Raw genomic sequence first — 14,264 nt, 5'->3', positions numbered from 1 at the left:
TAGGACTCTTTAAGTCCTTGTCACCATCTAAGGTTTTGTTTAAATTAGTCAACTCATTAGGTTTTATCCCAATAGTGGGCTGCAGATGGGATATGTCTCCAAGCAATCTTTGGAATTCATTTAGAGTGTCCAGTTGATCTCTCCTAATTTACATCCTTTTGGAGTCTGATTTATTTGTAAGCACATTTTGTAGCCTACATAATTGAAATCTAAATCATCTTTTCTTTGTACATTTTCAGGAGCAATTTGTAATCCCCATCAAGGCAAAATTTTTCTGTACTTCTTCAAACGTTCTTTATAAAGTATCTACATTTGAATCAGATAGCAAAATGCTCTCTGTGTAATGGTAAACTATATATTCAGGAAATTGCATTTGTGTCATTTCCAATGGCTGACTTACAAAATATTGACACTGGATAGACCTATTTATCAATTCCTGTTGTAGATCCTTCCATGGATATATCTTAGGAGGCTGAGAATTGTTATAATAGGCACTCTGAAGGCAAATTTTTCTCTGTCTTTTTCTTGTAAAGGTATAGTGAATAAACAATCTTTTAAATCAATAATTATTTTAGACCATCCATTTGGTAATAGTGAAGACAAATGAATGCCAGACTGTAGAGAACCCATTGACACTTTATTAACAGCTCTTATCACTTTATTAATAGCTCTTAGATCTGTCCCCATCTCCATTTCCACATTTATTTTTAACAACAAACACAGGAGAATTCCAAAGGCTGGTTGATTCTTCAATATGCTGAGCATTTAACTGCTTTTTTTTTTACCAGCTATTCTAAGGCCTCCAGCTTTTCAGTTGGTAAAAGCCATTGCAAAACCCATGTAAGTTTGTCTGTCAGCCATTCTGAAAGTAGAGCTATTGGTGCCTTTGAAATATCAGCAGCTGTTGTGTCCTGATCTTGTACAACCTGAAGAGTTGGTAACTGTTCTTTATAATATCTTGCAATATTTTTCCCAAAAAGATATGGTAAGTTATGGTTTGTTTCTAAGATCGGGGAATTGTTAATCTGAATATTTCATTGGTATAACAAAACATGTCCACACAAATTTATTGCTATGTTAGCTATGTATTGTTTTAATATTCCTCTTTCTTTCTGTCTTTCTGGCCTATGCAAACAATACATATGCTCTGCTTTATAAGAGATAAAGTTAGTAATCAACTAAATTTAAATTAACTTAATCTCTACAAATAGGAGTAACAGATACAGAAACTAGATGAGTACTTATTGAATCTCTGACTTTTAAAAATGCCAACATACAAATGAGCCATCAACCTGGTTCAGAGCAGACTGGATACTGTGAACTCCACCAGAACAGGTACAGGAAAGTAGCCACTGAGTGAGTGAGCCAAAGCAAGAGACCGGTGAGGGTTCAGACATGAATCTGGGACCTTCAAGGGAGTAGACTTAAGCCAGAACCCTGTGGGTCTGGGCATGAGTCTAGGACCCCCGAAGAACTAGGTCTGAGTTAGGACCTATGCCAGTCTGGGCATGAATCTGGGACCTCCAATGGAGTAGGCAGGAGCCAGAGATATCTGTGGGGATAGGCTTGGGTATGGAACCTCAGAAGAAGGCCTGAGGAAGGACCTCTGTGGGTCCAGGCGTTGGTCTGGGACATCAAAAGGAATAGGGAAGAACCTGAAACCTATGAAGGTCCAAGAATGAGTCTGGGATCTCTGAGGGAGTAAGTCTGAGCCAGGTCCTCTGTGGTTCTGTGTTTCACACCTGGACCTGGGAACTCTGAGGCAGTATACCAGAACCAGAGACTTTTGTAGGAGCAATTTCAAGCCAGCAACTTCTACAAAAGGAGATCCAGGCTAGGATTTACAGAAACAGGTCTAAGCTGGTAACCTCGGTCAAAGTAGGCATGAGACAGCAAACTCCAAGAAAGCAGAGCAAATACCAGGAGCACTGAGCTATCTCCAAGAACTCAGAGTAACCAACGGAGTAACTAGAATTGTGACACTGACTGTACCATGGGGAACAACCATCTGAGCTTTGGATTCACTGGCACCCAGAAGATTAATCAACAGAATTTTAGACAGCTCTACCCACATCTATTAGAGGAAAAGATGAGTAGAAAAAGTAAGAACAGTACAACAGTACAAAAAACAACACAACAATAGTAAAACTTAAAGATCCTACAAAAGGAAGACTTGAACAACCAAATATAGATGAAGCAGAAGAAACTGACCTAAAAATAACTTCAAGAGAATGTTTGAACCTCTTAAAGAGGAAATGAGAAATTCCCACAAAGAAATGAAGGAAAAGGCAAACAAGAAAATTGGAAGACGTCAGACAATCCCTTAAAGAAAGCCAAGGAAAGCAATTAAACATTTGAAAGAAACTATTCAAGACATGAAAACTGAAATGGAGACAATAAAGAAAACACAAGCTGAGGGAATTATAGAAACAGAAATCATGAGAAAATGATCAGGAACCACAAATGCAAGCATGAACAGCAAAATACATGAGATGGAAGAGAGAATCTCAAGTGCTGAAGATATACTAGAGGAAATAGACACACCAGTTAGAGAAAACATTAAATCAAATAAAAGCTTAGCCCAAAATATCCAGGAAATATGGGACACCATGACAAGGCCAAATCTAAGAATAATAGGTATAGAAGAATGAGAAGAAGTTCACCTCAAAAGCACAGAAAATATATTTAGCAAAATAATAGAAGAAAACTTTTCCAACCTAAAGAAAGATATGCCTAAGAAGATACAAGAAACTTGAAAAACACCAAATAGACAGGATCCAAAAATAAGACCCCTTGCCACATAATAATCAAAACACTAAACATGCACAGTAAAAAAAAGAATATTAAGAGCTGCAAAGGAAAAAGGCCAAGTAACATATAAAGATAGACCTATCAGAATTACACTTGACTTCTTACTGGAGACAATAAAAGCAAGAAGGTCATGGTCAAGTTATGCACACATTAAGAGACCATGGATTCCAGCCCAGACTACTATACCCTGAAAAACTTTTAATCAGCATAGAAAAACAAAATTAGATATCCCATGACAAAACTAGATTTCACCAATACCTAGTCACAAACCCAGCCAACACAAAATACAGAAGGAAAACTCCAACCCAAAGAAGCTGACTACACCAACAAAAACACAGGCAATTGATGGTCTCATAGCAGCAAATCCCAAAGGAGGAAAACACACACAAATAAGCATCATCAACAATGACAATTAAATTAACAGGAGATAACCATCACTGGTCATTAATATCCCTTGATATAAATGGACTCAACTCATCTGTAGAAAGGCACAAGCAAACAGATTGGATCCAAAAAGAGAATCCATCCTTCTTTTGCATACAAGAAACACATCTTAATCTCAAAGCCAAACATCATCTCAGAGTAAAGGGTTGGGAAAAATATTCCAACCAAAAAATTTCACTTAACCTAAGAAGCAAGCTGGTGTAGCTATCCTAATATCTAACAAAATAGACTTTAAGCTAAAATCAATCAAAAGAGACAAAGAATGTCATTACATATTAGTCACAGGAAAAATTCATCAAGAAGAAATCTCAATTCTGAACATCTATGCCCCAAATACAAGGGCACTCTCATATGTAAAAGAAACACTTCTAAAACTTAAGTCATACATTAAACCTCACACACTAATATTGGGAGACTTCAACACTCTCCCCTCACCACTGAACTTGTCAGTTAGACAAAAAATGAATAGAAAAATAAGGGAACTAGCAGAGGTTATGAATAAAATGGACTTAACAGACATGTATAGAATATTCCATCCAAACAGAAAAAAATATATCTTCTTCTCAGCACCTTATGAAACCTTCTCAAAAATTGACCACATACTCAGTAATAAAGCAAGCCTCAAAAATTACAAAAAAATGGAGTAACCCAATGTTCCTTATTTGATGATCATGGTTTAAAACTAGAAGTCAACAGCAATACTAATTACAGAAAACGTACAAACATGTGGAAATTAAACAATGCTCACCTGAATTATCAATGGGTCAAGAAAGAAATAAAGGGAGAAATTAAAGACTTCCTAAAATTCAATGAAAATGACCACAAAACATACCCAAATTTAGAATCATCAGGTCATATTTTGAAAACTTGAACTCCACAAAATTGGAAAACTTAAAGGAAATAAACAACTTTCTGAATAAATATCACTTACCAAAATTATATCAAGACCAGATAAGCAAATTAAATAGACCTATAACTGCTAAAGAAATAGAAACAGTCATCAAAAGTCTCCCAACCAAAAAAAGCCCAGGACCAGATGTTTCAGCTCAGAATTCTACAAGACTTTCAAAGAAGAACTGATACCAATACTCCTCAAACTGTTCCACACAATAGAAACAAAAGGAACATTGCCAAACTCTTTTTATGAGACTACAATTACTCTGATACCCAAACCATAGAAAGACTTTACTAAGAATGAGAATTATAGACCAATCTCATTTATGAACATTGATGCAAAATAATAAATAAAATACTGGCAAATCAGATCCAGGAACACATCAGAACCATGATCACCATGATCAAATCAGCTTCATCCCAGAGATGCAGGGATGGTTCAACATACGAAAATCTGTCAATATAATCCACCATATAAACAAACTGAGAAATAAAAACCACATGATCATCTTATTAGATGCTGAAAAAGCTTTTGACGAAACACAATATCCCTTCATGATAAATGTCGTGGAGAGAGCATGGATACAAGGAATATACCTAAACATGTTTAAGGCAATATACAGCAAGCCAGCAGTGATCATCAAACTAAATGGAAAGAAACTCCCAGTGACTTCACTGAAATCAGAAACAAGACAAGGATGTTTACTCTCTCCATCTATTCAATGTAGTTCTTGAGGTCCTAGCTAGAGCAATAAGACACCAAAGGTAGATCAAGAGGGTACAAATTTGAGAAGAACTCAAATTCTCACTGTTTGCTGATGATATGATAGTTTACATAAGCGATACCAAAAATTCTACCAAGGAACTTCTACAGCTCATAAACACTTTCAGTACTGTAGCAGGATATAAAATTAACTCAAAAAATCAATAGCCCTCCTGTATACAGATGCAAAAAGGGTTGGGGAAGAAATCAGAGAAACAACATCCTTCACAATAGCCACAAATAACATAAAATATCTTGGAGTAACTCTATCTAAGCAAGTGGAAGATTTGTATGATCAGAACTTTAAATCTTTGAAGAAATAAACTGAAGAATTTAGAAAGTTGAAAGATCTTCCATGCTCCTGGGTAGGTAGAATTAACATAGTGATGTTAATTCATCACTAACCCCACATCAGACAGAGGTCTGATCTCCAAAATATACAAAGAACTCAAGAAACTGGTCATCAAAAGAACAAATAATCCAACAAAAAATGTAGTACAGACCAAAACAGAGAACTCTCAACAGAGGAATCTAAAATGGCTCAGAGACACTCAAGGAAATGTTCAACATCCTTAGTCATCAGAGAAATGCAAATCAAAATAACTCTGAGATTCCATCTTACACTTGTAGGAATGGTTAAGTTCAAAAACACTGATGACAGCTTATGCTGGAGAGGTTATGTGGTAAAGGTAATACTTCTGCATTTCTGGTAGGAATGCAAGTTGATACAGCTTCCTTGGATGTCAGTGTTCCAGTTTCTCAGAAAATTAAGAATCAACCTTCCTCAAGACCTAGTAATACCACTTTTGGGTTTATATCCAAAGGATGCTCAATCGTGCCACAAGAACATGTGCTCAACTATGCTCATAGCAGCTTTGTTTGTCATAGCCAGAACCTGGAAACAACCTAAATGCCCCTTGACTGAAGAATGGATAAGGAAAAAGTGGTTCATTTACACAATGGAGTACTACACAGAAGAAAAAAATGACATCGTGAATTTTGCAGGAAAATGGATGAAGCTAGAAAACATTATTTTGAGTGAGGTAACCCAGACACAGAAAGACAATTGTCACATGTACTCACTCATAAGTGTTTTTTAAACACAAAGCAAAGAAAATCAGCCTAAAAATCACAAATCCAAAAAACCAGGACAACAATGAGAACACTAAGAGAGACTTACATACATCTAATCTACATGGGAAGTAGAAAAAGATAAGATCTTCTGAGTAAATTGGGAGGAAGGGTAGAGGCAGAGAAAAATGTAGAGCTCAATAAAAAACAATAAAAAATTAAAAGTAAAATGCCAACATAGAATGAAAAAATATACCTGGCTCTTCAAAGGTCAGATAAGCACCAATGGATGAATGGATCCTGCACACAGCTAGTGTTGAGTTATATGGATATAATACCAAGACTTAGGTAGGAGAACCAATTTCCAAAGGTATGAAGAGACATCAAAATCCAAATTTTTTGTTTGTGGTAGTATAGGAAATCTGAGAAGGGATTGTAGACAAGGTATCCCTAGAAGTAATGTTTCTTCTATTAATGACAAAAATTGAAGGTCTTATAGAATATGTAGAAGATGTAGCAAAGCCAATATTGGACCAATGAATGTAGATCAGCAAGAGACAGACAAGGCAACCTATTTACCACTGACACTTAGATAGGATAACTATTGAAACATTTAGAGTATGTTTCTTGTTTTATGTTTTTCATGCTGGCTGTAATTTTAATTTTTTTGTGTGTTTGCCTCTTCTTTTCTCTGAAAAATAGTTTATATTTTATTGTTCTTATTGTTATAGTTTTGTATTAGGCTTAGAACTCTTTTATTTAGACAAAAGGGGGAAGTGTTGTTTAGTGGGAACTCCTTCAGTCTATAGCCTTTAAGCTACCAGCTCATTTTGGGCATGGTCTCATGTACTATAAATGCTGATAAAAAGAATGGGTAGGACTCTTTGCTGCTGAACAGTTCCACTTCCCAACACACACAAAGGCCTGCAGATCACTAACATCACTGCAAGTTTATCCCTAAATAAATAAACCTTTGTTATATTCCAGTTTGAGCTACTGTGTAACTCTTTGGTATGCAAGCACAATAAATTTAAACCACACTTGCTTTCTTATTTGTTTGTGAACTATACTCTTTATCTAAGGACTTAAAACTCTTAACTATGTTTCATGGAAATTTTCCAAGTGAAACATCATTTGGAACTTAGTAGTTAGTAGTTATCGCAAAAACCAACAGTAAGATTTGCAAGACTCCCCATGTATGTAGAATTCTATTCTTGTATATTTAATTAATTGGTCATGTACTGTTACTAAGCATATATGCATGATATGCAGGCTGATGCTCCTAAAACTATTGGTGTATTGTAAATTCCAAATTTCATCAGTGACAAAGAAATTTGAGTTGCTGTGGAGGATTGAATAGGTAACTGTGTTCCCTATAGATGCATGTGTTTAAATGTCTGGATTATAAGAGAAAGACTATTAGAAGGTGTATCTCTGTTGGAACAGTTGTGCCCTTGTCGGATGAAGACTGTAATTGTGGAGGTAAACTTTGTGGACCCATATGCTCAAACTATGCCAGTGTGGGACACAGTTCACTTTGTGTTGCCTATTGATCAATATATATAACTCTCAGCTTCTTCACTAGTTTTGCATTTGCCTGAATTTTGCCATGGTCCCCACCAGAAAGATAATAGACTAAACCCAAGAAAATTTAAACTATCCCCTATTATAGGTTTTCCTTTATAAAAGTTGACAGGATCATGATGTCTTTTCTCAGCAGTAGAAACCCTGATTCAGAAAGGGCTATCAGTCAGTGGGGTATTCCATTGATAAACACCATCAATATACATTCATCCTACATAAACACATATTTCTTACATGTATAATTAATAAAACCACATTGAGACAGAGTTGGTGCTAATGATCTTTTTGAGACTTTCTTATCTCACTTAATAGAATACTTTCTATATCCCGCTGTTACCCTTCCTTAGGGAATTCTACAGTGTTATTTCATGGAGAAGGGAATACTGTTAGTAGCTTATAGTTCTAATGTCTTAGATAATGGTCCCACCTTGTTTTCAAATCTTCAGATCCTAAGACTGATGACCAATTTTCTTCCAGTTATTGATTATTCTGTTGTCATTGCATGGTTGATGATTGTGTAGAGCAATGGTGAGTTTCCTGGGCCTGCAGGGTTCAGCCTGGTACTGATTCACAGTAGCTTCTGCATACTTCTTCAAAGGGAGCTCACCTACTTCAGAAGATTTCAGATACCTAATCCTGTGGTGTGTTGAGAGTTTACTCTTAATTACACTGCACTGAGGGGCTGTCTACTCCACTGCCATTTCCCTTGTCATTTTCACTCTAAGACGAAGGAGTGGTGCATGATTATTCCAGACACAGTTCCAATAGAGACCATAAATATTTCTTCGGTAGCTGTCATTCGTCAGATTCTGCCCTTCTTGCCATTTCTGGTAGCATTTTTGCCTTACTTTATGCTGCTGTTCAGTCTATGAGATTTTATCATACATATATCCTTTCTCTCTAACAGCTCTGATATGTGAGTGCACAAGTTTGTGTCTATGTGGTATGATTTTTATAAAGTTGTTTTAACATGATATAAGTTGTCACTTAAACCATCATGCTAATGCGTTAGTGCATTTATATTTTTCCTATATACCACTGTTTCAGAGTAAAGACACAAAGTCAACTCGGCATAACAAAACTTGAAATTGGGAGTCTATTTTAAGTGGATTTGGTTACTAATTGGAGATAAACATTTCTCACAGTGATGTCAGAAATTTATTTTACAGGGAGCTTTAAAGGGAATGATACCAGAACAAGTATATATTGTTAGGCAGGTTGGAAGGATGAGTGGAAAGTAAAGCAGTCGAACAGTTTAAAAGAAGCTAATATAATGCAGTTAATTGGGGGAGTTTGACTCCCAGTCTCTAGAACCGGGTAGGGTACATTTCCAAAAGAGTCTTCATGGAGGCAGTAGCAAATGAAGAACTAGTTTAAGGTCAAACCAAAAATGGCTCTACATGAGACAAGGTAGGGACCATTTTCCATGTCACAAGGCCATAGGTTTTTTTTTAAATGGCATTATAAATTTCTCATTTCATATCTCTTATTTTTAGATAAGATATTCATGAAGCACTGACATATTTAATTTTCGTGGACATTATTAAGGTTGTTTTCTTTAACACCATTGCTAGATAATATACTCTGGAAGTCTTGCATTATACTTGTTTGTATGGGATTACGCTTTTCATTGTTACTCATGGGCCAATATCACCTCATTCTTTATGGTTCATTTTCTCTGAAGTTTTATGTCTTTCCTTCATCATTATATACATTTTACTGTATTGTTTATTCTCACAGTAACATACATAGAAAGGAACTACTCCTGTCAAACTTGAGGATGAGGACTTTTTAAGTGGTCAGGGCTGGCCATAACCATGAGTGCTAAAATACTCTTTCTTTCATTCTCTCAGTTGCCCCATGGAATAAAGGCTTCTTTCTCTACTGCAGACTGCAAACATTTGTCAGTAGTAATTTGGTCTGAAGAATATTGGGGCCATATTCTACAGGATTGTGCCAAGTCACAGAATGAATTTATGGAATCTGGCTATCATAATCATTATCTTTTCACAAACTGCCGCTGGAATTCTGGGAAATTTCTCTCTAATTTTCCACTATCTAGTCCTTTACTGCAGAGAATACACATTAAAGCCCACAGATTTGATTCTGATGAATGTAATGGCAGCCAATGCCTTGATTATTCTCTCTACAGGAGTGCCCCTAACAATGGCAATTTTGGGATTTAAGCAATTCTTGAATGATTTTGGATGCAAGCTCCTATTTTACATTCAGGGATGTGGCAGGAGTGTGTCCATTGGTACCACTTGCCTCTTGAGTGTCTTTCAGGCCTTGACCATTTGCCCCAGGAAATCCTGCTGGAAGGATCTTAAAGTCAAAGTTGAAAAGTACATCGTCTGCCTCATTTCCCTCATCTGGTTCCTGAACATGTTCATAAATTTCATTTATTTTTCATACATAATTTTCAACAGGAACAGCAAAAATGTGTCACAAACACGAGATTTTGGATACTGCTCAACTGTAAGGGGGGATGAAATTGGTGATTCACTCTTTGCAGCCTTGGTGGTTTGCCCTGAAGTCTTTTTTTCTGTACTTATGGCCTGGTCCAGTGGATCCATGGTTGTCTTTCTGTACAGACACAAGCAGAGGATTCAACACATCCGCAGCTCTCATGGTTCTGGTAGAAGCTCCCCTGAGTTCAGAGTCACCCAGAACATTCTGATCCTTTTGTCTAACTTTTTGGCTTTTTATACTGTCTCCTCCATGGTAAGAGGCTCCATTGCTCTTTTAAACAGTCACAACTGGTGGCTGGTGAATATCAGTCACCTGACGTCTCTGTGTTTTCCATCTTTTGGACCATTTGTTCTCATGAATCATTACTCTATTTTGTCCAGGCACTGTTTTGTCCTGACAAGAAATAAAAATCATTGAATTTCACTCTAGTTATGAAAACAATATGTTTTACTTGGTATCCAGTTCTTTGTTCACCTTTCACACTCAAAATGTCAATAAAGGAATTTGGGTAGGTAGTACCTTCTCTTATTAAGATTAGCTGAAATGATTCTGGGTGTTTGGTCAGCTGGTTGAATCAGCAGCCTTTATGAACTGTTCATATTTTTTTGAGGCCCATTGTACTCTCGTAGCTAGGAGTGTCTTTCCTTTGACCACCTGATGTTCAAGGGACTCAGCAAAAACTGTCAATAAAAGTGACCTGCTTGTGGATTTCATTATGTCAGGAGATCTTGGCTGCTTGGTAGTTTCTCAGACAGCTCTGTGGTCTACATTCTATCTTCTAGGACAAATGATATGCTTCTTGGAAATAAACGTGTTTCTCAGGAGGACCTGGTCACACCACAGCTGCTATAGCCTTTTACAACACCAGAAAATAAATAGGCTCAATACTTTCCACATAATACAAAAATTAATTAATAATGAATGGTGGCTTTGTTGTAGTCCTAAATTGTTTGCAAGTATTTTCTTGAAAATTTTAGCATCAGGGATGTTGACTTGAAAACTTCATTTCCTGTTGTTCTGTCCTTATCTGGTTTGTCATCAGTGTAATGGTTGCTTCATAAAAAAGTTTGACAGAATTTAATACAGTCATATAGGAAATCAGTGGTGGAGTTTATCAAAAGAAAATGAAGGTACTATTTGATCCAGGTATTTCACTCCTGGGTTTATAGCAAGAGAATTCCTTATCGTATCATAGAGGTATTTCAGCATCCATTTTCATTTCTACTCTACTTACCATAGGCAATAAAATAGGGCCCACCTACATATCCAAACCAAAACATATAAATTGATAATTAAATGTGTTTTCTTATATAAAAATGGACTACAGTGAAAGATGAAGTCACAAAAGGTGTAGAAAAATTGATACACTTATAAGGGATAATTTTTGCTAGGTCACAGAATGTCATAATGAAAGAAGTTCACATTGTCTTCTTCATATGCAGATTGTACCCTATAATGTCTAAATGTTTATATGCAAATGGATATGTGAGTATCCATTTATACTGTATAGAATTTATAAAGGAGACAAATAACATAGCATTAGTTAATGAGCAGGTAAATGTATCCAGGATTTATGAAAGATAGAAAAATAAAATAACTATTTTTTTATTTTCTACTATGATAGTTTTCCTTTTTTCTGCTGCATGAGGGTATAGATATATAGTTGCTAGTGACAATGTAAAACCCTAAGCAAAGCTCTATCACTTCAACATGGCTATTCTAAGTGGGGAGAAGTTCATTGAAATGGACAAAATTTAAAGTTGCTATTTCATTGTTGCACATTAATACTTTTATTTGTGAGTTCATTACAATATAGTGATTTTAATTTGAAACAAAAAGGTATCACAACTTATCCAAGGATGCAGGGATGGCCAACATATAACCATCAGTAAATATAATTCATCACACATAAGCACTCAAAAATAGAAATCACTTAATTATCATATTAGATCCCAGAAGACCTTTGATTCTTTTTCTTTTTGAACATTTTATTGATCGTAGACCCTATTTTCAGACAGTGTATCATGATTATATTTTCACTTCCCCTTACTCATCCCAGTTCCTCCCTACCTCTCCTACCATACAGGTCCACTTGCTTTTGTCATTACATAAGGACAGGCTTCTAAGAAATAAAACACAACAAAATAACATATACTAATAATAAATAAAGCTATCACATGGAAGTTGGACAGGGCAAGGCAACAAAAGAAAATATGTCCAGGAGAAGGCACAAGAATCCAAGACCCACTAATCCACGTATCAGAAATTCCATAAAAATATTAAACTGAATGATATACTAAATATACAGAGGACTCAATGCAGACCTGTGGAAGGCCTGTGCTTTTGGATTCATTCTCTGCTAGTTCATATAATCTTTGCTCAGTTGACTTAGAGGTATTGTTTTCTGGTACTATTCATACCTTCTCTTTGTAATACTTGTTTTGTCTCTTATTCCATAAGATTTCCTGATCTCTGAATAGATAGATTAGATGGAGACAACCCATTTTGAAGTCTAGATATCAAAAAGTATTTTTAACAAAATCTAACATGCATTCATCATAAATGACATAGAATGCCAAAGATGAATATGTCATTTGACAACATAATAAAGGCTATATAATATAAACATATATCCAGAAGATAGGACCAGAGAATCTTATAAATAAGATCAACACCAATACTGACCATCTCCATTTATAATTAATAGTCAAATGTGTACACAATTTTTCTAAATAAAGCCATAAGTGAGGAATGATCTGAAAACCACAAATATTTGAAATCTCAAGTAGAATATCATTTTATTTGACCCTTATCAATAAATAGAAGAGTTTCAGAAAAGGATTTATACAAGAGAAGGGAAAAAAATGAGCACAATAAAATGAAGGGAACTGAGTGGAACAGGACATGAGTTGATGAAAATTGCCCCAAGGGTCTCACTGTTTTGGTAAGGACAAAGGAGAGCTGGTAGTCTGACCAACGCTGCCAACTACACAGGCCCAGATCCAGGCTCATGTGTTGGCTTACCCCAACATCCAGTCAAACTGTGATCTGCTGGAGCAGGTGAAGAGAACAATCTTCAGACCCAAAGCTGCAGGATTTCCTCAACTCGGGGTAACAGCAGGGGAATCAAGACTAGAGTTCCAGAGGACTAGAACCAGACCAGTGAGTCTCTTCAATGAGCACTTGCAAGTAAAGGTAAATGGATAAAAGTGTTTCCTGCATGACTCATTGTGTCACACTTCAGTTTCCAAGATGAAACTGATGTTACCTTTCTCATTTTTAATATTTGTTCTCTTAAATTTTGTTTTAATGTAGTTGGAGGAGTTGTAAGGGCAGAGTGTGGATACAAAGGTACTGGGAAATGAAGGAGATGAAGAAGCAGGATGTGAAAGATACAAAATATAAATAAAAAGAAGAAAAAAATTGCTCACATAATGACACAAATTCTATATGTGAAGGGTATGTACTAGTGTCACAGAGGAGCTGAAAATGCCTAAACTTAAGCAGGAAATCATTTTGAGTGGAATACAGAGGGCATAGAGATTAGTCTAATATATTTGAATTGAGAGGAGGCACAGTGCAAGAGGATGGAAGCCATAGACATTTGCAAATGAACTAAAGGCTAGGAAAGTCACTGGTAAGTAGTGTGAGCTAACAGAACTATAAAGATTTTCAAAGAGTTTTCAAGGTAGAAAAGTGATTCAATAGATATTAGGTATGTTGAGGTATAGTGGATTTCAGAAAATCATAGTGCTAGAAATATGGACGATATAGACAATTCATTCACAATGATCCTTTAAACCATTAAACCCTTTTCTGACCATAGATATTTGTCTATTGTCTGATGACTCACAAGACCTCAGAGAGTATGTGATACAAATGCCATTTGCTCTGAATCCCAGTCCATTCTTGACCTGTTCTAGACACTAACAGCTGTCAATATGCCTAGCTATCCTCCAGATATTGAGATGCTGGATTTAGAGTTATGTGATGTAATGTCTGAGCCTGTCCTTGGAAGGGCACATACCCGATGAGACTCATTGTTTTCTGTAATCAATATACTGCAATAAAGAAGATCTAACATCAGAGGAGTACCATGCTCTGCTCACATATCCCTATCTGGGAAACAATGAATGATTGCCCAGATGTACAGAATCTGTATGCTCTTCATTGTGATCTGTCCATTTTGCAAAATGCTATTACAGATTCAACAAAATCTTAATGA

General features: G+C 36.0%; 1 protein-coding gene across 1 annotated transcript; it reads left to right on the top strand.

The window, feature by feature from the left end:
* Positions 1–9,526: 9,526 nt before the first annotated feature.
* LOC125395506 (vomeronasal type-1 receptor 4-like) lies at positions 9,527–10,456 on the top strand. The gene has a single exon (XM_048426932.3). The coding sequence runs from the start codon at positions 9,536–9,538 to the stop codon at positions 10,454–10,456; it is 921 nt and encodes a 306-aa protein (XP_048282889.1). The 5' UTR covers positions 9,527–9,535.
* The last annotated feature ends 3,808 nt before the right edge of the window (positions 10,457–14,264 follow it).

The sequence above is a fragment of the Myodes glareolus genome, chromosome 1, assembly GCF_982192425.1.
Source record: "Myodes glareolus chromosome 1, mMyoGla1.1, whole genome shotgun sequence".
Lineage (NCBI taxonomy): Eukaryota > Metazoa > Chordata > Mammalia > Rodentia > Cricetidae > Myodes > Myodes glareolus.
The sequence above is the reverse complement of the archived record's forward strand: the minus strand, read 5'-3'. Positions and strand labels throughout refer to the sequence as shown.

What these genes read in the sequence shown, in the direction of transcription:
- LOC125395506 (XM_048426932.3), top strand. Translation starts at nt 9,536, where the DNA reads ATGAATTTATGGAATCTGGCTATCATAATCATTATCTTTTCACAAACT.